Genomic DNA, 27671 nt, shown 5'->3' with positions numbered 1-27671 from the left:
GCAGATCACTATAAGATGTCTTAGTGCAGCTGAAAGAGTGGATGGTGTTAAGAAAGGCGCGTAGAAGGTGTCAAACTTCCTGATTTTCCCGACGACCCTTTTTGTTTAGCGGCTCCATCTTCTTTCTTCTCTCAAAGTGGAAAAGCCCCCGTGGCTGCGTTGCACTCAAGAAAATGAAGACCATACGGGTGCCATGAATTGTTCCACTGTCCCCCTCCCACTCATTTGGTTGGTGGGCCATGGGATCCTGGTAAACAATGGGAATGATTGCAGGGAACGGGGGCCGCACGGAGGAGGACAGGAAACAGAGAGCAGGAAACCATGTCCTCGAGGAGAGAGGGAAGAAGTCAACAGGCAGAGACTCCGAGGAGACTGTGGTCAAGTTGGAGAAACTGCGGTATGGAGACTTGGAGGCCGGCCACGCAGCTGAAGGTTGGAGCGAGCTGAACATTTGGCTGCTGCGAGCTGAGAGGCTTTTAACCCCCGACGACACACATGCACGCACGCGAACACGCCATGACCTCTTTTCCGGCTCAGTTGGTAATCACGTTTAGATTCGGGCACTTGCTAACATACAGCGTACTTAGTGGCCGTGATCAATTCGGCTCTCATTGTGGCTGCGGTTAATGCGACGGCTGAATGATTAGCTGGTGTCCTGTAATACACATCACCACCTTGTGACCCCCCCCCCCATCCTCTTTACAGTTCTCTGCTCAGCTTTGTCTCATTAGAATTCACAGAGCCATGAGGAATCTATGGGATAATCAATGCCCACTCTCCACGGCTGTCGTCCATGATCGGACCATATGCACGGCCACTCAACCTTAAAGGCGGCCAGTTGTCTGGCCCTTCTGTCGCCGCGTGCCCCTTGTGTCAATATTGAGTCAAGTCTGGGAGCATCCTCCGTGAATTCTGTGCCAAGATCGCTCTTGCGTACAGTGTGTGTACATGTAGTTCAGGTCTGGTGTGGCGTGTGTTTTCAGTCTGTGCCCGGTTCCGGTGTAATGGAAGATTTATTTGTGGTTTCCTGTAAAAGTGTAAATGTTTTCACATTTGGTGGCTTGTAATGTAACGGTGGGTGAATTCTGATGGTCTCAGATGGAACATGAAAGAAATGTGGTCCGACATCGCAGCGCGGTAGAGCATCGAACATGTGACTGAAGATAAACTGAGAAGAAAACTGATCCTTAAGTCTATTAAGTCATTTGACTAGGTTCCAGCCCCACCCCTCCACAAAACTTCATGGAAATGTGTTCAGTAGCTTTTTGTATAATCCTTCTGACTAACAAACCAAAGACAACATAAACTCCTTGTCAGAGTTAATGGCTCCTTGTTCCTTTGCCACAACCAGGTCCACATTTTCCTCCTCGCCATCTTTGGATTATTTTTCCATGCACACAAACACCACTATAGCAAGAGCTCCTTTCTTGCTTGGCTTTATTGTTTACTATTGTAGTTGTACTGATGGATGAGGGACACTCATCATGTTTCCTTCTGGAGATCGATGGATTCCTTTAAGATGGATGTATGTTGTGTATTGACCTACATCATAGCTTTCGATTCCCTCTGTGTTATCGTTGTGCAGTCTACATCAAACTAGATGTTGGACCAGAGTTTATTCGATCCATGTCGCACAGATGCTGAAATTTCACAGTCTGTAGACGTCTAACATCAAATGTCCAATTAGTTTTCATCAAAAGGTCATGTTGTGACTGAAGGGGTCGTTGTAGGAGAAGTGAAATAACCTTCTTGTGTCTGGTTCAACTTGGACAGACTTGTTTTTTTTAGGGACAGATGAAACCCATCAGAGTGGCAGATTGGGAATGGTTGGTTGACCGGAGAGCACCGGGCCTACTGGGTCCTCATCCATATGTTTATGTTAGTCGGGTGAATCTGAAGGGCGCAGAGCGTCTGGCCACATATGGACACACTTCTTTTAAAGATTGGATGGCCATTACTGCATAAACATGGCAATCATCTTCTTACAAGGTTTTCCCAATCTGCGGTGGAAAAACATAGGTTCAGGGCTGTTTCCATGTATACTTCCTCTCAGCATGAATAAAACCATCACCCGACATGAATCACAGAATCAATCCCACATGTAGATGCTCACGGGAGAATCGGTTTGGTGGGGGTGTGCTGCTCATGCAAGCTCTGGCAGCTTTACGATGGAGCCAACCCGGCTCAGGCCCAGTGACATCTTAGAAGTCTGGTTTTTTTTTGTGTTTGCTTTGGCTCGCAACAGGATGAGAGTGCAGCCGAGCAGCCGGGATCAAACCCCCGGCCATGAGAGAGGGAGGCTGTTTTCGTTAAGCGCACACGGGCTCAGGTTGCAGATCTGTTTGCGGAAGCCACTCCGAGCCCTGAGTTGTTTATATCCATCGCAGGTTCTGTCAGGGAATTTCAGCAGCGCGGAGGATATTGTTGTTGCCTTAAATATTATTCATGGGTTTAATATATCATCATCATCAGACAGGCTGGGCAGGGAACGAAACAAGACGCCAGCTGAGGTCATATAAACATGTGGTATTGATGGCAAATCAGTTCGGCTACATGACGTGGACCACACAGAGATCTGCATGGGTTTTTGAAAAAGGAAAAGTTTACTGAGGAAGTATGTTACCCTTGTTCCTGACCTCAGAGAGATGATGCCACTTCATTCATCCTGTGCAGGATCAGATTGTGAGCTGAGTGCAAAGCAGCTGTGAAGCACTGGAGTTGAATCCAGGTGTTATTGCCGTATTCGCAGGTGTTGAAGTGCAACTACACAACTTTGGAAAGTGGAATTACCTATGAAGTGACACCAAAAGACTCAAATGATCTGTTTTTCTAAAGTGACAGGAAAAGTGATTGTATAGAAAGCGCTCTGACCCTTTGTGACATATATCTGATCCCTGATCAGCCCATCACTGAATTCTCCAGGGAGAAAAAGTAAGATTCCTATCTTTTAATGAATAGTTTGCAAAGTAAACTTTTGTTTTAACTAAGCTACTTACCTGCAGAGGTTTTTGGCAGTCGCCAGCCTCTGAACTGGATGGGGACCAACCTCGATCAGCGTTTCAGCATTCACGGTGCATTTGGAGTCTCCAATTAAACTAATCTGCGTGTCTTTGAAATTGGGGAGGAAGCCGCAGCACCTGCAGGAAATCCGTTTAGATACTGGGAGAACATTAAAAACAAGCAAGACCCCGGACGAACTGGGATTCAAACCGAAAACCTCCTCGCTACGGTCTGATGCAAATAGTAGAAACAGACATATTTGGCAAAATGCACATCACAAGTGATTGTGGACTCAACAACAGATTTAATGAGAGCAAACAACAAAAGAGTGAGTGCTCTGTGTGTTTCTATGCACGTGTACACTGAGTATTTGGATCAACAAATGCATCCAACACATAGGTCACTTTGTGTTGAACATCTGTTTTGCAACACACAAAGAGGTGTTTCTCACTCCCTCATTAATTGGAATGGTTGGGCAAAATAATAGGAACACCAGTCAGTACACCACAAACCACAGCCTCTAAAAATGATCAAACAATTGAATCAACAGGATTTAGCCAAGATTTCTGTTGTATTCGTTCTTTAGCCACATGTTCCTAATAAACTCACAACTGAGTGGGTCTCCGTGTGTGTGTGTCTGTCTTTGTTTTGCCCGAGTGCCTAGGTGAGTGTGTTCGTGTGTGTGTGTGTGTGTGTGCAGCTTTTGTGTGTCCTTTACAAGCAGGCTCATTATAAAACCAATTAAACCTGCCTTACTCTCATTATGGAGCTGTGGGGCTTAAGGCGAGATTGAGGACCTGTTGTGCCCCCGTGGGGATTCTGCCCGGTCAGCCCGGTTTTAAATGATAAAACCGACCTTAAAGCTTCTGAAATCAAACACCGCGGATCAGTCATGATGGTTCAGTGTTTGTCTGAGTTCACCCCCCCCCCCCCTCTCCCTCCCTCAGCCCTCGGCCACCCTCGTCATACCCGACTTTAAAAAGGAAAACCACCACAAACCACATATACAACTTGGGAACACCACAATCTGGTTTCTATCTGTGCTATTTATGATATTAGGAGTGTGGGAAAAAGAAATGTATACTGTGATGCAAATAGTGCGTAGGACCGTGGAGCAGTTGGATGAGTCGTGTCAGGAGGAAAAAGTGAGACGATGGGACAAGGGAAAGAAAACAGACAATGAAATCAGACAGAGCTAAACTCCGAGATAAATCGGTCTATGAAATAATTGTTTAATGGGATTGTGCTCGGACTGTCTGCTGAGAGACAAACTTCTCCTCAATGATCTGGAATCCACATCACATGTCACTATTGTTCTCATGACTTTGTCGTTTTTTTCTTATGCACAGGAAGACGCCCAACCTTCCTCATTACCCCAAAGTATCTTCCCCTCCCTGCCTCCCTCCCACAACATGAACAACACACCCTTGCGTTCTGAACAGATTTCTCTCCCCCCCTCTGACGCTCTGGGAGGCGCAGCTGCCTGGAAGGTGGAGGCGTGATTGATTGATGAAGTTTAGGTTTGCCCACGGGATCCAATCATGTAATCAGTTTGTATTGAACGACTGTCCCCGCTGAGCGACTGCCGAGGCTCTGCCACCACGCGTGTGGAAACTAGACCTGGCGCTCGTTCAAAATCGTCTGCAGTCAGATTTGATTTGCAGGGGGGGGGGGGGGGGGCGAGGTGGCCGAGCGCCACGTGCCCGGACGCACGCAGACGACCGGTGTCGACGCGCCGCAGACGCTTCGCCTCACTTCCACGATTCTCCGCTACAATTCCTCATTATTGCACATTTATGTTAATTATATGATTGAGAAATTAATTCAGCTTCACTGTAATTGAATCACATGGTTAATGATCCAATCTCCGTGGAATTTAAATAGGGCTTCAACCTGGGTTTGCATTGCTAATAAGGACTCTCTTTTTTTTCTCCAGCTACCCATGCTTCATTCAGCCTCAGTCCACACTTCTGACTTAGATTTCAAGTGTCAACCCGTCATTACTGGGTGATGCAATGCACATCGTTCCTGCACCAATGGTGAGAGACGAGTTTTAAAAGTTCACATAAAGGTATTTTTAGGAAATAGAAAAAGAATGTAGGAGCATTGCCTGGTTTTTGGTGCTGCAAAGGACTTTGGGTAATAATCATGAAACTTAAAGTTAAAACACTTTCAGTATGCAGAGAGTACAATGAGCAGGTAGTTTATATGGGCAATAATAAAGGGTTCTAAGCATTAAAAAGCATTTCTTTGTCTTCAGAAAGCTGCTTTTCCACAGGAGTCACCACGCCACCGACAACAAAGACAGACCTGCTTATTTGTCTGCGTCGCTGTAACAGCACAACTTCTCCTCTCCCAACAGAGGTGGGGAGACGGGAGGAGAAATGAAAAGTCTTCACCGGTGGGGCATCTGTTCTCCATGCCCGATTTAATGAGCCCCAAAAGACGGCTCGCATGAAAGTCACTACAAAGTCAAATTAAGGCTGAGCTCACTGAACATGTTTTTAAAACTCAGCTGTGTCATGGCAGGAGCCTGGGGGGGGGGATTTAGGTCGACTGGACAAGAGAGTGAGAAGCAGCAGCTCAGACTTTCTTTCCTCTTCTCAGCCTCAGCTTCAGGATGAATTCAATGTCTCTTGGCGGTGGAAGACAAAGCATAGCCGCACACACACACACACACACACACACACACCATTAAAACACACACATACCCTGGTTCTTGTGAGCTTCACGCAGACCCTTAATCAGAGTGGTTGAATGCATTGTAGAGATAACTACATAGAATATATTTTATATATATTCCTCAGGCGAGGGTTAAGAACAGAGAACAGATCATCAAGCCCTATGAGGCAAATTGTGATTCATGAATTGGATATATATATAAAATGGAATTCACTGATTTGATCAAACTACAGGAAACTGTTGCGTCTATAGAGACCAACCAATATGTCAGTGTGTCGAAATTAACACCCGATGTGATAACGATACATTCTAGTAAAGACAGCTCTGAGTTACAAACCCTTTTGAGCAGTAAATTACAAGGTTGAACCACACGTGTGCATCTAGGTTTACACTTAATGAAATACAAATATTCACTAAAATTCTGTATATTTGTGTTTTTCTCTTATTTATAGTTATTTAAAGTAAAGTTCACTGTACTTTCACATGTAAAACCTTTGTTACATTCATTTGTCATGAGTAATTGACAACAACAACTTTTGGAATCCACGTCTGTTCAATACTTATAGGCTGATAATTCTAAATGAGATATGTTTTACTCTCTAACGTCAGCACTGCCTTCGGCCCCCAAAAGTCGTTCTGCCTACTTCAAGACTTTGTGCTAAGTTGGCGAAACAGTTTGTCTCATCCTGCTTGTCATCGTACCTCCATTCAGTTGTGTTTGTCCTAGGGAGCGAAGCAGCTTCAGTGAGTTACTTCCATGTCCTTCTCTTTCATATACAAACAAACAGGGTGTTTATTTTTTTACTGGATGCCGCTTCTCTGTTAATGAGCTAATGCTCTAATTGATTGCCGTCCTGCAGAGAGTTTGTTAACAGCTGATAAGTCGTTATCAGATAAGTCTCTTTGTCAGCATAGAATAAAACGTGGGACATGATGCAGTGTTGTGAAATCTGGAGAAATGGTCTGACTAATGTGGAATCCGCAGGAATCCGATTCCACCTCACAGAGGAATATATAGATTTGTATTTGAAGTGGGAAAGTACTTCAGTAGAGAGATGAAACAAACAAACAGAGTGATTTCACCTGACACATGTACAGTAACCGCTCCTTCCCTGAGTCCTGCAGCACGTCTCTCACCGTCTCTGTGTTTTGTCTGTGTCTCTGAAGATCCGGGTGGACGGTCCTCTGGAGGGAGGAGTGCAGTACGAGACAGTGAGCGTGATGAAGGACAGCGGCGCCATCCTCCGGGACATGGCCTTCTCCCTGGACAGGAACTATCTCTACGTGATGTCTGACAACCAGGTGAGAAAACGCCTTCGCTCCACCGCCACTGTCAGGAGAAACACTGAGCGTGAGATGTAGTGAGTAGCGAGACCGCCCTCGCGGGTTCAAGACCCAGAGAGATGTCCTTGAGTGAGACACTGGACATGAGGCTAAGTTTATAAGTTTACACTTTCAGTGTGGAAACAACAGGTAACCATCCACATGATAACAAAACTATCTCCTTGCCTAACCACTATTCTTTGAGGAAGAAATGAGGAGCTCAGACAATCATGTGAGGATGTGTTCGATCATAGCATAAAAGCGCTGGGTTTTGTTTTCATATTTACGTGGCTCTCCCCGGGTGCAACGGAAATGCTGCTGAGGAAAAGTAAAGCAATTGTGGGAATGCCATTTTCTCCCTTTCTTTCATAAAGGATGGTTCAGTGTTTCCTATGAGGAAGGGGATGAGAGAGGAAGCATCGCAGCTCCTTTCCTCATCATGTAGAGAATTCAAACAGCCGGCCGCTGATATACTTTTTGTTAGTGGACCGTTTAAACGTGTCTGTTTTATAGTCTTATAGTTTTCATCCATATCCATTTGATTATTAGTTGATATGTTGGTGAAGGGATGTGGGCCAGGGAACATTTTGATGTGGACCCAGATCAGGGGGCAGATCCAGGATTTGCTTTCCTAACATTTTCTCCATTTTCCAGGGAATAATTTATGGATTTTGCTGAAGAATATCAGGCACATTTAGGATAAATCTCTGATTAGTGCAGCCTGATTGGCTTTAAGGTGGCCGGTGGGCCTTATTGACAGAGGTATGCGCTCTACTGAATCCCTTCTGCCTTCTTAAGTTTTTAATTTGAATCTAATTTACTGAGGATGCTGCACGTTTGGCTTTGGTGCGCACAGATAACAGCATTACTGTTAGCATTAGCCTCATTGTGTAGAGGCTGGGAATTAGCAGTCAAACTGTTTTAAATCAAAAACATTAATTTATGATAAACGCTAAATTAATTCCCTGTATTTGGAATCCGACCAAATGATTATGACTTATCCCCTGAAACCCTGATGTGGCAAATCTCTAACATTCACACAGCGTACAGTGCGTCCACAGTGGGGATTGTTAAATATGCAGGCTGCGCGTAAGGGGATGGACCGCTGCTCTAATTACTTATCCATGCGAATCGACTTACAGTGCATGCATCTTTTGTACACACACACACACACACACACACACACACACACACACACACACACACACACACACCATAGCAAACCATTAGCAGCTTCTTTCTCTGTGTGGCTGTATCCCCCCCTCATCTGCTCCTCACTTGGCCCGGCATCACAGCGGCGAGCAGTTGTTGTTGTTGTTGGACGATATTCCTGCACTCATTGGAGATAAGAGTGAAACAGTGGTAATCACTTTCAACTCCCCATCAAGTGATTATTCTGGCGTGGCTGCGTGGCACTGTGAAATGGGATTAGGTTTCAGTTTGGCCCGAAAAAGAAAAAGTAAAAAACCTATCACTGCTCTCAGTTGTCTCCTCCTGACTGCTGGAATGTATCGAGCCGGGGCCGAGGCAGAGGCCACTGTGACGATCGCGGCGGTGTCATTTATTTCAAATAGACTCCAAAGTATTTTTTTTTTGTGGACCTTGAAGAAGTGTCTGAAAATCCATAAAAACACAAAGTTTAAGAGAACAAGCGGTGTCATCTGAGGGAAGCGGGGGGGGGGGGTAGAGATGGTATTGTGTGGGGTTGCTGTCTCCTAAAACAAATCAAGGCCGCTCTTCCTTCTGTGTGAAAGACTGGAAGAGACAGCCATCACTTATTGATGAGCTCTGGTCGTTTAAAGGAGAAGACACATGCTTCCTTCAAGAGGGGAGCCGGCTACTCTCTTCACTCCAGCTCCGGTGACACGTTCTGTAACGGCCGAGCCGAACCCAGCTTGGCCGGGCCGCTCTCTCTCAATATTAGAACAGCTCTGGCTTTGTAGCCGTCAAGAGCTCGGAGCGGAGTAAAGCCTTCCTCTCTCCGTCTGCCTCTTCATCTTTGCTGAGCTTTCCCTCCAGACTCTCCCTGCACTTGGGGGTAAGGGAGCCCCCGGGGAGCGGGCTTCACTCGCAGATTTCACACCTTTCCAGTGGATCCCGGAGATGAGAGATTTTTGGGATTCCTGGGAGCCAAACAATACAGGAATGATGTGGAATGAGGAGCGAGGCACAGACAGATTTGGCTGAGATCAGCCGACCCTTGTGGAATAACAATGAGCCTCTCTGTCTCCTGCCGAGTGAAACACGCAGGGTTAGCATGATGATGGAGAGTGAGGAGAGGAAAGAGGGAATCCGGGAAGACGTGCTTTCTTGTGTGTCTCTCTCTCTCTGTCCACAACAAAACATCATTTTGGAACCATTATTGATATGAGAGAAACAAGTCCTCACAGCATTTAATCTGTTTTCACCCCATGTGCCTTTAGTTTGATCATTTCTAAGAATAGGATAGGCTCAGTATCCAAACACACAACAACCTCAGTGAATGTCACCCGTCTGTCTGTGAAGTGACGGCTAAGGCTTTAAACGTTAGAGTGTGTGTGGGGGGGGGGGGGGACTGCTGCAGGGTTTTTCGAGGGCAATCTCTCAAAGTGCCACTCTGAAAAATTTAGAATCACTGCTTGAAATCCCACCCATCCACTTCTTTGTCTGTCTGTCCTCCTTCACCTGGATGTGATTATGCTGCACAGCAGTGTTCCCCTGCCTCCTTTGTAACAACGCAGATTCATCACGTGATTAACACCGCCCCATCATTCTCCAAACAAGGCTGGATTACTAATCGAGCCGAAAGGTTTACAAGGTTTACTCCAGATCATTTGTTATTGGTCATTTAGAGTATTTAGTTTTTTAATAATCTCAGATTTGCAAGAAGCTAAAAACATGAATACAATGATACATGTAGATATTTAGTTTTAAGTAAATCTGTATTCCATTTGTTCTTAAGTTAAAGTCATCTCAAGTTTATTTTTATTCTTTAATATCTATCTATAATCTAATATTTTTCAAAATGTATTATGGTTTTACATTTTTTAAACTTCACTACTTTCACAGCCTGCACAATGAAATTAGGTCTGAAAACAAAACAAGAATAACAAACATGCATTACAACAATTTGCAATTAAATCCTGATATTACATTTCTTGATGAGTCCTCATCACTAAATCCTGGACATGACCTGATACATCCCTCCAACAGTCCTGTGACTGGTTGGTTGGATTTTCCATGAGCCAGACTGAGGATATATGATGACAGCAGTGCAGCGATCTAAAAGCCTGCATGCTCATCTGACAGCATTGGTAAAGTTACAGTAAATCCGGATGAGTGTTTAAGTGATAGAGCGAACTGGTAAGACGACAGGATCGAGCATTAAAGCGGGGAGGGGGGGGGGGGGGGGGGGGGGGGTCCCAGATGTTGTGAAAACATAGAGATTTTTTCCTTCCCAAAGCTGGAGAAGTGGACGCCATGATCGTCATCTGATTCCTGGGACAGTGGAAAACTGATCAAAACCAGGAGGAGTGAGATGTGGCCTCCAGGGAAACAGAGACTTTTCTTTGTTTGCTCTGAATGATCAGTTTCTGTTGAAGGAAATTATCCCAGAGAAGACAAAGCAAACAAAAGCCTGATGAGAAAAGTACAGCATCTGGTCATGAATGATTCATGAGGCCTCGACAGCACATTGAACACGAGCTGAGGACGGAGGCTGGATCCAGCCGGTCCGACAGGAAGCCACGGCAGAAGGGTTGTTCTGTGGTGTGCGGTCGGTCATCACCAGAATATGAACTTTCACTATTTCAACACTAGCATGAACCATTATCGCTGCAAAACGTAGATGATTGCACGGCCCTTCCATTTGGGCTGGACCAATTACATTTACATAATGGGGACGTTTCATTGGGCTGGACACAATTACAGGAACACCTGCTCTATTGTACCATTCAGAACGAAGCTGAAGTCCCAGCTTCACCTAAGAGTTGTGTTTCTACCTTCGCCAACGATTTTATGGTTATTTCATTGAACAGATTTACATTGAATTTTTAGGAGGAAGGACCCATTCAATTTTGGGTTAAAATAATAATAGTAAATTACTCCCCATCATATGCCATTATATTTGTCTTACATTATGAAATCCCATTATTACAATATTATATTGTAGAATTTAGCATTGACATTTGCAGCCACTGTGGAATAAATATATATTTTGCAAAAGTCTGTTGTAATATTTCCTCTGTGCTCTTTTCTTTTTTGTCATTAAATAAAACAATTAGATAAAACAAAGATGCTTTGAACAGAAAGAGGAGATTCTTTAACTTAGTTGTTGGAGTGAGCAGATGTTTCTCCAGATAGAAAGAAGCTGATTCTGTCTTTGTCGATGTGTTCAGATGTAGATTGTAGCAAATGCAGAGGATATGCATCTGCCCCCCCGAAGCTTTCCATTTGTTATTGTGTGATATGTGCAAAATAACAGTACCCGTAGAATCCTGGTGGCCGGGGATTTAGACACAAACCATAATCATAGTAATTGTGCGATTGCAGTCGTGGATCCTTGTTGCAGCATCGTGCCTGCCTCTCTCTCCCTCTGCCTGTGTGCACTGTCTGTATCTAAACTGTTGGTTTGCAGGACAAAACAAGAACACCAATCGACGGAGAGGGAGTGTGATCAGCTAATCCACATGCTGAGCCGCTATCGTAATTACCATCCTGTGGACATAACAACCTGAGGATATCTTATTTGAATTCAGCGTGGGGCGCTCCTGCTCGGGTCAGATCCACTAAACAAATCAACTCTGATGTGCAGCAAGAGCTTCACATTTGATTTTCAGCCGGGCAGCAGAAAGCAGAAGATCCATAGCTCTCCCCTTGGTAAAGGTCACGCTGCCAAACGGCCACAGACCAACTTTGTTAGTTTAGTGGAGCTCCAGCCCACAACAGTTCATGGATTATTCCTACTGCGTTAGATATGGACTTTAAGCCCTCGGCCCCACCCGCACTTCAAAATCATTTTGCTAATGGAATGCACCAAATGGGTTCTGAACTGCTCGGGGAAAGAAAAGAAAAAAGAGAAAGTTATTTTGTGGGGAGCTGCAGATAATCCATTTTGCCAACACAGACCTGAGAGAGCACCCACTTATGCTATCAAGAGCACCGGAGACACTCTAATCCATAATCCACTCTTCATTTGTGATTGCTTACATCAGGAAATTGCTTGCATCATACGTCCAAACCCAGAATAATAACAAAGTATAAAATAGCCGGGCTCGGGCTGCGGCTGCAACCTGGTTTTGTATGCAGGGGTGGTGCTGGCTGTGCGACAGCTAATGGAGAGCTTATGCTTTGCCAGACGTGTGCACACGGATGTGGCAGCAGTAGTAGAGTGTGTGGTTGTCTGTCAGTTTGTCTGTGTCTCTCTCTGCTGGCATGAGTTCCAGTGTGTGGGGGAAAATAGCAACACAAGCCTACACTGTGTCCTCACAGAGTAATTACCATTGCGCGAGTCCACAAATGCGTTAGTGCTGCCAGGTCCTTTATCAAACGCTAGAAAGAAAAGTTAAATAAACACACTGCTGCCGAAAATGCTTTTCAAATAGCTGTGGTGTCATTTCATGAGCTCTCTACCATCTGCGGGGAGAAAAAAATCTGATAAATCCTAATGTGGGCACAACTACAATACTGCATGTTGCAAATTTGTGTCAGCGGCGAGAAGTAGAAAAAAAAGGGGTTGTTTTCCTCTGGGATATTTTACAGTGTGCACTGCGATGAGGCTTCCATATATTGCAAAATAGACAACATGATGAAACTGGCTTTGGTCTCTCCTCATCAGAAGTGCTTATTATTTCATCAGAGTGTTTTGGTTTGCACGCCTCCGGTGACCTTATTCCACTCTGTGGCAGTCATTTTTAACTTTAGTCACACAAAGAGTTTGGAAAAACTTTAATCAAATGAGTGACTTTTACATAAAATTAGTGAGGAGGCGTGGAAGTGCAAATTCAGTTCTCTTTGGATCATAGGTGTTTGTTTTGGATGAACTTTACATAGACGCCATCATTTCTAAGGTAGCTTTGCCTTCAATGACTTTGAGTTATGAATAAATAACATGTTCCATCTTTCCACCAAGTTTCATGAAAACGTGCTCAGTAGTTTTTCAGTAATCCAGCTGATAATCAAACCAATCAACCAGCCATTGAAGGGAGAAATAAGCTCCTTGGCAGAGTGAGTGGAATTTTTGATAATAACATTATAACATTAATTTAGTTTTCTAATTTTGTGCCAGCAAATTAGTGAAATGCCAAATGTTATCATATTCCTTTAAAACCTTATTGATCATCTTGTTGGGCTGCTGGTTTGTCATACATCTGTTTGTCTCTGGTTGAACTCTGAACATTTCTGCCTTCCCTGTGTTTCTGGTCTCCACGTTCGACGATGGAGTGAAAATCCGAAAAGATGTTTTGAAATGAAAGATCTATGATATGGATCAAAATGACAGAATCTGGCTTCACTTTCTTGTAAATTTCCCCAACGTGATTGTCAAATAACTAAAGACAGCTCCAGCCATCACATACATCTGCCAACTTTGCACTTAATGTCTGTGATAGTCTTTGTTTAACCTCCCTGTCTCTCCTCTGCTTCAGGTGGCTCAAGTCCCAGTGGAGGCCTGTGAGCAGTACAGCACATGTGCCGAGTGCCTGAGCTCCGGAGATCCTCACTGTGGCTGGTGTGTCCTGTACAACATGTGAGTCTGCTCCCGTTATCTCCCCACATACACATGTCATACACATGTCACCGCCGAGGGATTAAAACCAAAACATCGCTGTTTGCTCACAATTCATAAAATAAAGCCATAAATAGAGCTGAGCACATGGTCGTGTGATTTGTGTGGTTAAGTACGGCAGATTCCCTGGAGTTCACCCCCAGTACAGCTGGTGGGACAAACGTAAAAAAAAAAAAAAGGGAAGTAGTTGTTGGACAGTGTGATCCCTCTTAAATAGCACTACTTAGGACAGCACAGACTGCGGGCCCCCCAGATTCGATCGTCTGTCAGAAGGGAGAACGATGGAGGAGGGAGGGATTAGCCTGGCAGACCCAGCAGGTGTCCAAACTGGACCTCCACATACCCAGGGAACATTTTTGACCTGACGGAGCGAGCTTATCTCCTCCATCTTAATTATCCGACCCCAGGGTTAGCTTGCGTAATACCTTGATATGGACCAAAGGGAATTCGGGGGATTAAAAACCCTGTGTTTCTGAACCAGCCGCTGTGTTTGAAGATGACCTCAGCCGGGGATTTTCCCCCGTTTCATCATATGACGTCTGCATTTCAGCGAGCGGGGCGCTATCTTGATGACCATCAGCAATATTTAAATTGGGGCTCTCAGTGTGTTATCAAACTGCTATTCTAGTGAGAAGAGAAAAATATATAATGTTTTGTTTTAATCTAAATTACCTCATTAAAAAGTTTCACCCCTTTTTTCCTGAGTGCTGACTTTGTCTGCAAGTCCCATTACGCTGTTTATTTAAATTACCGCCTTACACTTATCAGCGGGCAGATAGGCTGTTGTTCCCTCGAGTTACCCAAAGTGAATCATGATCCCTCACACTGCGGAATGAGGCTACTTTATTTCTCTGTCTATTAAATCCAGATTGAAGTCTGTTTTTGTCTTGCCACTGAATAATCTCGCTGCTGAGTGTCCCCCCCCTCGCACACTGCACCAAGCCACCTATCTGACAGAGTGTGTGTGTGCGCGTCAGGGGTGGGGGGGTGGGGTGGGGGGGCGTAGCTGAACATGTAAAAAAGCCGAAAGGAAAAAGGGAACAAATGGCTCCATCAGACAAAACACGGTGAATAAAAGACGCCAGATAAAAGGCAATGAAAGAGAGCCGCGGATGAAAGATGAAAGTTTTTTTTCCGAGGCACTTCAGCTGATGAGCGGTCAGAAGGTGACTGTCTGTACTCCCGTGGCTCCGGCCCGCCTCAAGGAGCCGAGCCAGCAACAGCTGTCACCGCGTTTCCATACCGCCTTTATATTGCATTGTAATTACAGCAGAGGCCTCGGTGCTCTTTGAGCTCTCCCAGGAGGTGCCACCCCCTCAGCAGCATCTGAGAGTGTATTAAGCGCAGCCTCTCCTCTCTGCATTACACATTTAACAGAACGAGATGACGGGGAACAGTTAGTATCCTGCATTTGAGAACTCCAACACTGCTGCTCTCAAAGAAATCAGTATCAATAGAACTACATTAAAAAAGAACATCCACAACAGCCTGTCAATTCTAAAACTGGATAAATTGATTTCTGCAAATTTGCTATAACTAAACTTAAATTAACTTTTACTTTGCACTCTTCTCTCTCTTCAAAGATCATAAAGGTCAAACTTTGCTGCCAACCTGTTCACGTCTGTCTTTTAATTGCCTGTTTGGGTCTGGGAGTGGAAACTTATTCTACTCCTACATTCTGCAAAGAAATTCAAAAAATTCAAAAAGCCAAGAACCTAGAACCTGACAGATATGTGCAAGGAAACATGAGAGTCCTGATGTTCAACAGATGGAATACATGCTTCACATCCTTGTTTAGCAGGACAGCTTGGACTCATGAGTTGTTTTTAGACATGAACCGTGTAAAATGTATAGAGAACTATGGGAGAGGTGGTGGACTGGGGAGAGGCTGTGGTCTAGTGGCAGAAACTTGGACTATGGGCAGAAAAGGTCTCTGGTTCGTCTCTGGTTCGACTCCACGGAGAAAACAACAAAAAGACAAACCTGGATTGATCTGTCCAAAAATCCAAGAGGATTCTCCCTACCCTTTCTAGTGCCCCTGAGCAAGGCACCTTACTCCCCAACATCTGCTCCCTGGTCGCCGTACATGGTCGCTCACTGCTCTGTGTGTCCTGCACCAGATGGGTTAAATGCATGAGTGTGCCTGTGCATGTCTGTGCATGTGTTTGGGACATATAAAAATGCTCTTCTTATCTTGATCGGATTCAGTTATTGTTTATAGCAAATCAATACCCTGGTTGGCCCTTATCACTAAAAACTCATATTTGTCCGCGTCTTCTTCGTGTATTGAGCCTAATTTCCTCCACCGGTTCTATATCAGCTGCATGTTAGAAAAATCATCAATTCCCTCACTCTGACATTTGACTCGGGGGGGGTCAATGTCAGAGTGAGGGAATTGATGATTTTTTTTGTTCTCAGATAGAAGCGCTCTGGAAAATGTCCGGACTTCAGTGCATGTCTGAAATAAGCCCTGGTAATGCCATTGGCTAATTAGTCCTGCTTGAATTAAGACACTGTAAGTTTTAAAGTTGAGGTGAACTTCTGTGCAAAAAAAAAAAAAAAAAGAGCAATGCATCTAGCCTGACAAAAAAAATCTATCCATGCATCATAACTTAGATTGATGCACCTTCTTTTCACATCCTGATTCTGTGTCTTGTTGCCTCACAGGTGCTCGAGGAAGGACCGGTGTCAGAGGGCAGAGGAGACCTTCCGCTTCGCCACTGAAATTGACCGCTGTGTGAAAGTTATCGCTCATCCGGACAGCATTGCTGTGTCAGCACATAGTGTCCCTGTGAGTCCCTGCATCATTTCACCAGTCACAGCTGCTGTCAGTCCACTCACGTTGTTTATGAGGGATCCCTGTGAGTAGCCTTGTACGGCCACATGAGCAGTTAGTCTGCGAGAGAAAGCAGTGAGAGCTGAAGGGAAGATGGCAGCAGCATCGGTTTATTTTGGTGTGAACATGTGTATTGAGAGACAATGTTGGAGTTTGTTTTTGTAGCAATGAGAAACTCTGTCTTCTTCTCTTATCTGTTGACTGAAAGGTTGATTATATTCCCTGAAGGCGTAATTCCACTGTCTTTCTATGTGAAGAGAGGAGTGAGGTACAGTAGGAGATGAGGAACATTATCACCAGAGAACAGTTTGACATTTTGAGAAAAATACTTAATATGATTTAAATGTTAAATACGAAGCTGGAGCCGGGAGATGATTATCTGAGCAGAAAGACTGGACGTGGAGGTGAACGGCTTGCTAGCATGACTGTGTCCAAATGCAGCAGGTCCTCATGACCCACACCACGGGAGCACACTTTGTTTTCAGAGAGCACAAATGTACAATTACTTTTCTTGGACAGGAGATTAGCTTCTTGGATTATTTGTGGTTTTTATACTTCAGATTTTTTGTGGATTAAAGGTTCAATGTGTAGAATTTAGTGACATCTAGTGGTGAAGTTGCATGCTGCAGCTGAATACCCTTCACCTTATCCTCTTCTTCCAAATGTGGAGGAAAACCTGTGGTAGCGTTCAGTTGTCATTAAACTCAAAAGGGGTTTAGGTCGTCAAGTCGGGGCTACTGTAAAAAACATGGCGGCCTCTGTAAAGAGGAACCAACCCTGATGTAAATATAAAGTATTTAAATATAAAGTACCCATTATTTTATTTTTTTTACAAAGTTTGGTTTTACTTAGTTATTTGATGCTATAAAGTTAGGGTTGGATGAACGCCTGTTATTCCAGGACCTAGACACAGTGGCTCCACACCACAATCTCACTGTCTCCAAGTGCATGATTGCATCACCCATAGGTTAACCAGGATGTCTTCATTGGCTTCATTATTCTCAATTGGGACAAATTGGAAACATGTCGTCCATCGTTATTAAGAGTCTATGGGACCAAATCACCAGACCAGTCTCACGTCTGACCCTTGAAATCTTCTCCTTGTAACTTTTAGCTTTTGCTGGAGGTAAATAACGTTCCAGACCTTTCCGCCGGAGTCACCTGTTCCTTTGGCCAGCAGGCCCAAGTGGAGGGCCACGTCAAGGGGGACAGGGTCATGTGTCTGTCCCCGGCCGGGAAGGAGGTCCCACAGATACCAGAGGGACAAGGTGAGTTCAGACTTCATCAGGTTTCAAAACAGAAACTTAAAAAGTCACCAACAACAGCTGAGGAGCTTAAAATGTCAACACTCAAGAAACACAAACAAAAAGCAGCTTCCTCTTCCCATTGACCACCCTGCGTTTTAAAAAAAATTTTTTAGTTCATCCCGAGAGTTTGATAAGTAGCACGGAGCTGTAGAATTTCCCTCTGAGCAAATACAGTAATCCTTCAATTGAAGTTTTCTGACTGAAGGTTTTTCTCAAGACAACAGCAATGTGCCCTTGCAGCGACGCAAACACCAGGTGGCTCTTTACAGGAGGGAGATAAAAGCATTAACGTTTTTCTCATTTTGACCTCCTCTTTTCACTCATTGTTTCCGCTCACCCGCTTCTACTCTTTTTCTTTTGCCTCTCTCTCACTCACCTTTTTTTTTCCCCATCCTGTTATCCCCCTCGCATATTTTTTTTCATTCCCTCGTTTTGTCTGTTCACTCATCCCCCCCCCCCCCCTCCCCCCCGCCCCTCTCTCTCTCTTTCAGACTGGGCTGGCGTAGAACTTCGTCTAAACTCAAAGGAGACGGGTCAAATGGTCGCCAGCACGGAGGTGAAGTTCTACAACTGCAGCACGCATCAAACGTAAGTCCCAGCTGCCACTGACCCCTCCTACAACCCCCCCCCCCCCCCGTACTCCCAGCCCCCACCTCTGATTTGCCCGATAGATGGTGGAGCACAACTTCATTTAGGGCAATGATGCATTGATGCACCCAAGCCCACTTAAGATGGGGCTGTTAGATAACCTCTGAGTTCAATTTAACTGTCAGGTTTCATTTGAATCAACATGATGCACTCGCCATGCTCTGTTTGTTTCCAGTTTGCCTAAACTGGCAGCCTGTGATCTCACTGCTTACAGTTTTAATCTCTGCTAATCTGAGCGCTGCAGTTTTTTTATTTTGTCAATTATTCTAAAAGAGAAAAACAGTGCCAACGACCATTACTTTTTATTAATAGCATTATATGTTTTATGTACATATTAACACCTGGAAACTCTCCATTAGAGCAAAACGAGTGTAGCTGGGCATGCTTCCCTGTATACAACCAGTCCCCTAGGACCCCGATACAGATAACCATTAGACTCACACACTTTACTGAGTCCCATGGGGCCCTGCCAGTTGGGTTTGTTGTCAGACTTCAGACTCTTTATATTTGTTGCCTTGCTGTGGAGCCTGGAGGGCAAATAAGATAATGTAAATGCAAAAGGAATTCATTTAAATGCTCATATGTTCTACCCTGCCAAAAATAAGCTTTGGTAACTGAGCAGGGAAGCTGCTTTAGACTTTGATCCATTATGCTAGTGTCAAGTGTACTTACCGCAACAGTAGACTAGGGTAAGAATGTGTCTATCTGAATAACAATAACCAGCGCGGCTACAAAGGTGGATCTTATTAGGACGAATGCCAATTAGCAGCATTTGTCAGCGTTAAAGAAAGTCTTGCACATCAGCAACTTTGTGAGTTTTCACGGCTTTGCAAGAGGATGAAATAAATCTCAACAAACAAGTCAAATCCCTCAGTGTTGAAAATTTACTTCAACAGCATTTGTCAGGAATTATCTACTTTTTATACAGCTGCTTTGAGACATGCACTGAAGTCCAGGTACTTCTAGAAAGGGGCTGTATGTGAGAACGCAAATGTCAGAGTCAGTTGCTCAGGACCGTTTCATTAACTTTCATCAAATATTCTAGAGAGCCCATGTCAGAATGCAGAGTTCAAAGTGAGCATGTGGGCGTGATGTTGGCATTTCTCTGATATTACTCAGGATGAAAAAGAGGTGCCAGACGTGTCGAGGATGAAGAAACTTGAGAATACGAGATTCTTTAAGAGTAGATGCCTATGTCAATGTGGAATTTATACATTGGGTCCTGCCTCCTCAGCGCCGCCCCCTTGCCTGGAATTTTCTGGATTTTTTCCTGATGTTGTGAATGTGTGAGAAAGGCAAATTCTGGAAAATGTCCAGGTCCAATTTCCCTGAGTTCATGTCTGATACCAGCTTGTGAGCAGTCGAAGGGTTAACAGTTGAAGTGGGAATGTTTCTTTTCTTCTCGAGGTGTTATTGGGATTTGAGGTTACACTCCCTGACTTCCACTGTGCCGTGAGCAGCTTGATCGAGGGCATCGACAATAAGTTCACTCTGGGAGGGACAATTTGACTGATGATCATATACAAGGCCAAACAAAGGAAATTAGCCAACAGTGGACACACATGATGTCTATTGAAATTACCCTTTGACTGCAGCATGCATGAGCAAATACAGCCGTATTAAGCCATTAGAGAAAAACAGTTGGAGCCTCATCAGAGCCGCCCCACAACAATATGTCCTCCATTAGCTGTGAGGTGACCACATGAACCCATGTGATTAATATTTCAGACCGAGCTCACTCCTCGCCCAGCACCTCTTCCTCCACCTCCTTCACCTCAGCATCACATAACCCCCCTGTAATTAATTATCCAGAGATTGCAGCACCCTGCCACTTACTTCTATTTATAGCCAACCTCCCAAATTTCTTTATCTCACACACAAATACACACAAGCACACATTTCTACATCCATACTGGCCCTGGGCAGCTAATTGAGATCAACATGTAACGGTGCTGCACAACATTTATTTGCACTTGTAGCTTGCGATGAGCTGCAATAATCGAAGTAGTGTTTTTTTTTCACATTTCTCAAGGTTTCATCTTATTGCACGGGCATGTCCAGGAGAAAAGACTGGGCTAGTGCATGGATCTGTTGTCTTCCTGTGCAGTGGTACATCTCTATTATACACAGCAGAGTCCATATTGCCTCCACTGGGAAATAGCACATGATCAATTTCCAGCTCTCCAATTGCTCTGTTTGGTGCATCAACCGCTGCGGATCGCTCTATTCTCCATTCTCTCATCTACTGACCTCTCACTTCTTCTCCCTGAGCTGAATCAGCACCACATCCATGTTGTGTCGACTAAAATGTGATTAAATCCAGTCCCACCGGGTTGTTTCAGCTCAACTCTAATCCACATCTGACCGCTGGCTGCAGAATCCGAAGCAGGGATCTTACACAATTCGACCCATCAAATCTGCGTTTGGCACTTTCATTCCAAAGTTTGTCATAATCCAGAATTCCATGGGTGACTGCACAGGAAAAACTGAAGAGACTATAAAACACCGCTGTACATCTGACAAGGACGATATGTCCGTGATAGAAATAAGCTTCCAAATGCTTTGATATAGTACGACACTGTTACAAGAGTTTAAAAGTTCTTCAAGAGACCGTAAAACCTGTCAATACCTCATCGTCAAGGGCATAAATTGTCATGCACAACAAAAAAAGCAGATACATGGTTTCTGCTCAGAAACTGAGGGCATCGGTCCTTCTCTTTTCAAACGTCTCCACACAGGAGAAGCAGATGTACAGTCGATAGGGAGGAAGGATTCATTTTCAACAAATCACATCAAAAAGGAACTTATCATACAAGCAGAGCAATGGAAATGTTGCGTTCTCCGTGTGCGTTGTTTACTAATGCCTTCATTTCCTCCTGCAGGTGTCTGTCCTGTGTAAACAGCACTTTCCGCTGCCACTGGTGTAAATACCGGAACCTGTGCACCCACGACCCGAGCAGCTGTTCGTTCCAGGAGGGGAGAGTCAACGCCTCGGAGGTGCATTAACACGGAGACACTGCAGAGACACCGTTTCATTAGCTAATTACATTGTTGCTTTCAAGAGCACAGTCTATCTTTTGCAATGTGACACTTTTACCTCGAGGACACGATCTACAATTCAAATTTTAAAACACACTATAGCGCCACTACAAAGAAATCCACCAGAATACTTGTGTCTTCATTTAAATGCTAATATCAGCATGTTAAAATGTACGCCATAGCAATGCTTACAAGCTGATGCTATATAGACATTATTTCTAACACTTTCGCTAGAAGGCTAGCATACCCTTGAATGTCTATGCTAACCTGCTAATTAGCACTTAATCTTATATTCTGCATGTGAATTTGCAGAATCTGTAGGCGGCATCCGGAAGCTTCTGGTCACCCTTTCTTGTTTGACCGATAGTGTTTGATGCAGGCTTTGGTTGTCGTTGTTTACACTGAAGCAGCAAAATGCTAGCTGCTGCCCCCAGAGGCTAATTCATTAACAGACAGAAGCTGATGGGCTCAGAGGTTGATTAATCCTAAACTTAAAAAGTGTGCTGAGGCTGATTTAATCATTAAACAAAGAAAATTGTGCCCAATGCTAGATAAAAAAAAATCATGGGATCACCAAGTCTCCATAAAGGACACATGTTGTCGTACATGGGACACACATGTCTGTCCTAAATAACAAGGTCATCTATTCAAAAGCTGCTAAAAAAAAAAGTCTGGATATTATTAGGATCAGTTTACTAGAATAAAATGATCTGTCTCAGATTTAATGTCACTAGATTGTGAGATGTTTAACTGGCACAATTTGACCTCACATGAGAAAGAAGCTCAATGATTTTATTAGAACTTGTTCTTTGGTAACCATGGACACATCAGATACCAGATTTAATAGCAACCCATCATATTATTACGATGATATTTCAGTCTGTAACCAAATCACTGTCATCCCCATAAACCAACGCTGGCTAGATATTACTGACTGGGCCATTTAAAGCATTTAATTATATGTATCAATAACAAAAATAGTATCAATAACCAAAGATGATATAAATACTTTGACAAACTGTTTCTAAATATATCGCCCTTGAGAATCGAATAGAGGAAAATACAGTGTATTTCTACAACAGACCACAGCCTGACATGCAGTTTACTGTAGTGGAAAGTAACATGTAGCAGATGAATGCAAATTACATTGGGATTAACAATTTATTTGCCCCATTAATCCCTGTGCTACTTTAATCCTTCATGCCTTTTCATAACACAGATTACCACATGCAGACACCACTGTAAACATGGAGATATAAAGTTTATAAATAGACAGTTATATCGAAGCTATAGATATCCAGAGTTTTTTAAGTACTATTTACAGTAGGTATGATAGAGCAGAAATATTAAGCACAGGTGAGCTTGGCTAATATGCAAAGTTTAATGACCTACTACTGTGAACTGAACAGTTATTATGTTTGTGTTTTTGTTTTTGTAGGACTGCCCTCAGCTGCTTCACTCTGGGGAAATTCTCATCCCGGCCGGCGAAGTCAGACCCATCACCCTGAAAGCCCGGAACCTTCCCCAGCCGCAGTCGGGCCAGCGGGGCTACGAGTGCGTGGTGCACTTGCAGGGCGTCATCCACCGTGTCACGGCGCTGCGCTTCAACAGCACCAGTGTGCAGTGCCAGAACAGCTCGGTATGACCTCAGACATTCCCAGTGGGAGTCTCACAGCTGTCAAATGAGGCAGACATCTTGGATGCTGTGTAGGCAAGGTACATAGGGTACATGAGTGAACACCGCCTGAGGTGTTGAGCATACTGGGGAGAAAGTAGAGGAAAGGGAAAGTGACGAGGAAAAGAGCAAAGCACAGGAGAGAAATAAAGAGTAAGGAACAGAAAGTGGCTAAATGGTTGGAGAGCGGGACCTTGGTGTGACCTTGTCTGGTAGTTGGGCACGGTGGTGCAGTGGTTAGCACCATCAACTCACAGCTAGGAGGTTCCTGTTTGTGGAGTTTGCATGTCCTCCCTGTGTCTGATTTTCTCTGGGTTCTCCTGCTTCCTCCCACAGTCCAGAGACGTGCAGATGGAGGTTAAGTTAACTGAAGACTAACCATAGGTGAATGGATCTCTGTCTCAGTATGTTGTCCCTGCAATACATTACCGTCCTGTCCCGGGGTGCACCCTTGGCTCAAGCTCCACCTGAGACAACCGATTTAGTGAATGGATGGATGGACAGACATCTAGGCGTTCACATAAGGTCACATAGTTTGGGGTGAATTCAGGAGATTTCTAAGCGGAGTTTGTTGCACGGTGCAAACGACAGGAGAAATCCAAATAGAGCATGTATACCTTGTTCCTCCGCGACAATGGGCAAATAGGCCATTTTCTTCAGATGTGGATGATTGGCCACCACAGTCAGGGTTTGTGTCCCCACATGTCAAGAGAGGAGTGGAGCAGACAACCATGGCAGAAATGACAGATGGTTAAAAGCTTCGTCTCCCGGCTGCACTTTCATCCTCTCACCCCCCCACCCTTCTGTCTTTCTCGATCTTTTTTCTCCCTCTTTATCTCTTGTATCTCTGACTTTCTCTCTTCCTGTGCACACTGCCTCACTCTGCGTTTCTGCTTTTTTCAGTACGTGTACGAGGGTGTGAAGATCAGTGACCTGGCAGTGGACCTCTCAATCGTATGGAACGGCAATTTCATCATCGACAATCCCGAGAAGATTAAAGGTAACTCTGCAATCCATCACTGCCAGACCGGAGGAGTGTAAAGCACTCAATCCTCAGGGGGAAAGGTGGGCCACACAGAACACTTCAAGGCTCCCAAATGGCCTTGAGAGAAAGTTCACAAAAGCAAGGTGTGATATCAAAAAGCACCCAATCACTTGAAGATGGAATGGTCATATTTGCTCAGTTCGGCTCTTACGGCTGCTCCCGGTCACGTCTTCATCAGCGGGCCTGTTTGCAGTCGTCATTACGGGTTTTAGTCAATGATTTACACAGAGGTGGCCATTACTTTTAACAGGCCACCGTCATAATTTCTTTATTTTTATATGGGCATAAATAAAGGCGGCTAACATGAGAGAGGGCTGAAGAGACTTCAAAGACAGGTTTATTGGATTACTTTGAAATCTGGTTGAAAGCGGAATTATGCATTTATTGAATTCACAAGGCAACCCTCTGTGGATGAAGTCAGTTATTGGAGATAAATCTAAAACAGCAATATATGAGTACTGATTGTTTTAGATCCAATTAGCTCATGTGTTGTATTATTGTGAGCTTGAATTACTGTTATAGTCTTTTAATAGGAGCGATTCATCTTCCTACATCCAAACCATTCCTATTGTCACGTGAAACGACTTCAAATCATAACGACTGACCAGATGTCCTCTGTGTTACGCCACAGTGCATCTCTACAAGTGCAGTGCCCAGCGGGACAGCTGTGGCATGTGTCTGCGGGCGGAGAGGAAGTTCCAGTGCGGCTGGTGCAGCGGCGAGGGCAGATGCACCATGAAGCAGCATTGTCCTCCCATCTCCCCCTACGCAAGCCGCTGGCTGGACCTCTCTGCCAGGAACGTCAAGTGCACCAACCCACGCATTACCGAGGTTTGTTGTTTGTCTGGACAGTCGCCCAGTCCCCCAGTCAGTCCCCCAGTCAGTCCACCAGTCAGTCCACCAGTCAGTAACTTTGTACCACCAAGGACAAACATATCGTATGTTTAAATTATACAGGAGTTGTGTTTCTTTATTCAACTGGTTTTTGATTGTTTTTTTAAGAATTTGTTTTGTGTAGATTTAGTATAGAAGACTTCTGCCAAGGCCAAACAGTCCCATTTAAATTCAATCGAGCACACACTCACATATATCAGTTCCTCTATATAAGCTGGTAAAGGTCAGAGAAGAACCCATTCAATTTTGGTGCGGCTCCAGATCAGGGGCTGGATCAAGGAATATTTTTTACATTGGGAAACAGCTGCTCATTAAGTTCCAGCAGCAATTCAGATTTTTCAACTTTTCATCTCTCTCTCGGAAAAAACCTTCTATTAACAACAAACACTAATTCTACTTTCCACTTTGAAGCTTCCTGTCCCATTATCTGTTCACCTGAGACCATCGTGCATTTCATTGTACAGCGACTGAATGCGTTAGGCGCCCGGTAGCTAAACGAATTCAGGTCTGTCCAGAGCGGCAATGGATCTTTTATGTCACAAACCTCTGTTCGTTCTCCTGAATGAGGCCCAGTGGGTCAGCAGCAGAGATGCAGGGCTCTCCTACTTCAAAGAGCCGTGAGACTTTGATGTCGCTGTCACATTATTAGCGTTTCTGAAGGAGCCTCAGCACACTGAATCAACTATCAAGTGCTGCTCGGGAGCGGAGGGAGAGTGGTCCGGGCCAAGCTCTTGTTCAGCTCTGCAGGTCCAGGGGTTTCCTGCTGGGATGGTGAACTTTATACTGGAAAGGACAGTGAATAGGTTTCTCCCAAGGCTTTTGTTATTCACTGCAGTGTTCAAGTTAGTTTTGAATAACTCTGGATCTCAAGGACACTTCAAGAAACTCACAACTCTCTTTAAGATGAACTCAATGTGGGCCTTTGAAGGCTTCGTCCACCATCAACACTGGAGTCCTCTCCTGCAACTAAGCAACGAGCTGCAGAATAGAGTGCATCCTGTTAACATCGGCGCACACATGACCAGTTTGTGTGAATAGTCATGTGATGTGTTCTCAAGCATGTTAGAAAGGATGGAGACTGTTTCTGATATGGAGCTTAAACACTTATTTGGATGCAGATGTTTTCAAACTGTGTTTCTAAGATTGGATTCTTGAAAGAAGCTAAAGGAATCTAAATTCCATGATGCACATTTTAGGGTATCAGGTTTAACCAGTGCGCATTTTAAGCTCCAGTATTTGAACTGGTTGAACCGCAATTGATATTTTGTCAGAGCACTCTAAATCTTTGGTGTCATATTTTTAAACCAGGACTTAGAAAGAAATACTGTCACCATTTATCTCGGGTTGTAAATTCATGCGACTCCAGTAAAACAAATGACATTTTTCTGGAGTTAAACTCTTTCTAGGGCACATTATTCTCCAACATGGGAAACTGTGGATATTATTTCTTCTGACTAAAAATAATCTCTCTATGAAAAATTAACATAAAATAAAAAATAAAATGTGAGGCAAAAGACAATTACAGTCTTTGTAATTCTAATTAAAGTAAGCCCCTAAAAGCCTATGGACTGACAAACCACTCTACAATAAATTTGACTTCCTCTTATTATTGCTTTTTCTTTCCAATGTAGGTGAGCCCCGTGGCAGGGCCTCTGGAGGGGGGCACCCTGGTGACCATCCAGGGCCTGAACCTGGGTCTGTCCTTCTCCGAGCTGGAGGGTAACGTGGAGGTGGCAGGAGTGAAGTGCACGCCGCAGGAGGACGGATACATCACAGCAGAACAGTAAGAAACTCCCCCCCCCTCCTCTGCTCACACACACACATGGACTCATACTGTACATAGACAACACACACTGCACAAACATGCAAATACACACACACGAGGAAATACACACATGCAATCTCTCTCTCTTTCACACAATTTTGATCACAGACTCAAGCTCAGTCTGTGAATAAGCCCGAGCTCAGTGATGCCTCAACAGGTTATATTATCATGTGGGGGGGGGGGGGACTTTGCATTGCTCCGGTGCAGGCAGAGCCAATGGAGGAGACAGTCTTTGTGTCACTGTCGTCATGAGGCTGCCGGCACAGCTGTAATTGAAATGCGCTGCGTGTTGCCGACTGGAGGGACAATCGGTTAACCATGTGTTTCTCTCACAGCCGTGTAATGCGATTGGGCTCAGGCGGCACGGGGACTTTATTTATATCCTTATAAAAAAAAAAAGAGAGAGAGAAAGGAAGATGCCAGCAGAAAATTGGAAAAGTCTCGTGATGTATGAATGAACAGATTGGGGGGGGGGGGGGGGGGGGATGATTCATTGGGTGCTCTATTGTATCGGAGGACTCACAGATTCCCAGTGTGTTCGGCGGGGGGGGTGGGGGGGGGGACACGTGGAGCTTTAAAACATGGCATTACAGCTGTTACAGCCATTAATTTCAACATGGGGTCAGTTGCTATA

General features: G+C 44.4%; 1 protein-coding gene across 1 annotated transcript; it reads left to right on the top strand.

Moving 5' to 3' along the window:
- The first annotated feature begins 263 nt into the window (after nucleotides 1–263).
- LOC133962604 (plexin-A2-like) lies at nucleotides 264–26999 on the top strand. Its single transcript, XM_062398192.1, has 12 exons — nucleotides 264–432; nucleotides 1586–1602; nucleotides 6850–6984; nucleotides 13629–13729; nucleotides 16436–16559; nucleotides 17719–17872; nucleotides 18403–18499; nucleotides 21442–21556; nucleotides 23037–23237; nucleotides 24177–24273; nucleotides 24950–25149; nucleotides 26844–26999. The coding sequence occupies exons 1-12, from the start codon at nucleotides 264–266 to the stop codon at nucleotides 26997–26999; spliced, it is 1566 nt and encodes a 521-aa protein (XP_062254176.1).
- The last annotated feature ends 672 nt before the right edge of the window (nucleotides 27000–27671 follow it).

This window comes from Platichthys flesus, chromosome 2, assembly GCF_949316205.1.
Source record: "Platichthys flesus chromosome 2, fPlaFle2.1, whole genome shotgun sequence".
NCBI classification, from domain to species: domain Eukaryota; kingdom Metazoa; phylum Chordata; class Actinopteri; order Pleuronectiformes; family Pleuronectidae; genus Platichthys; species Platichthys flesus.
This window is presented reverse-complemented; position numbering and strand designations above follow the sequence as displayed.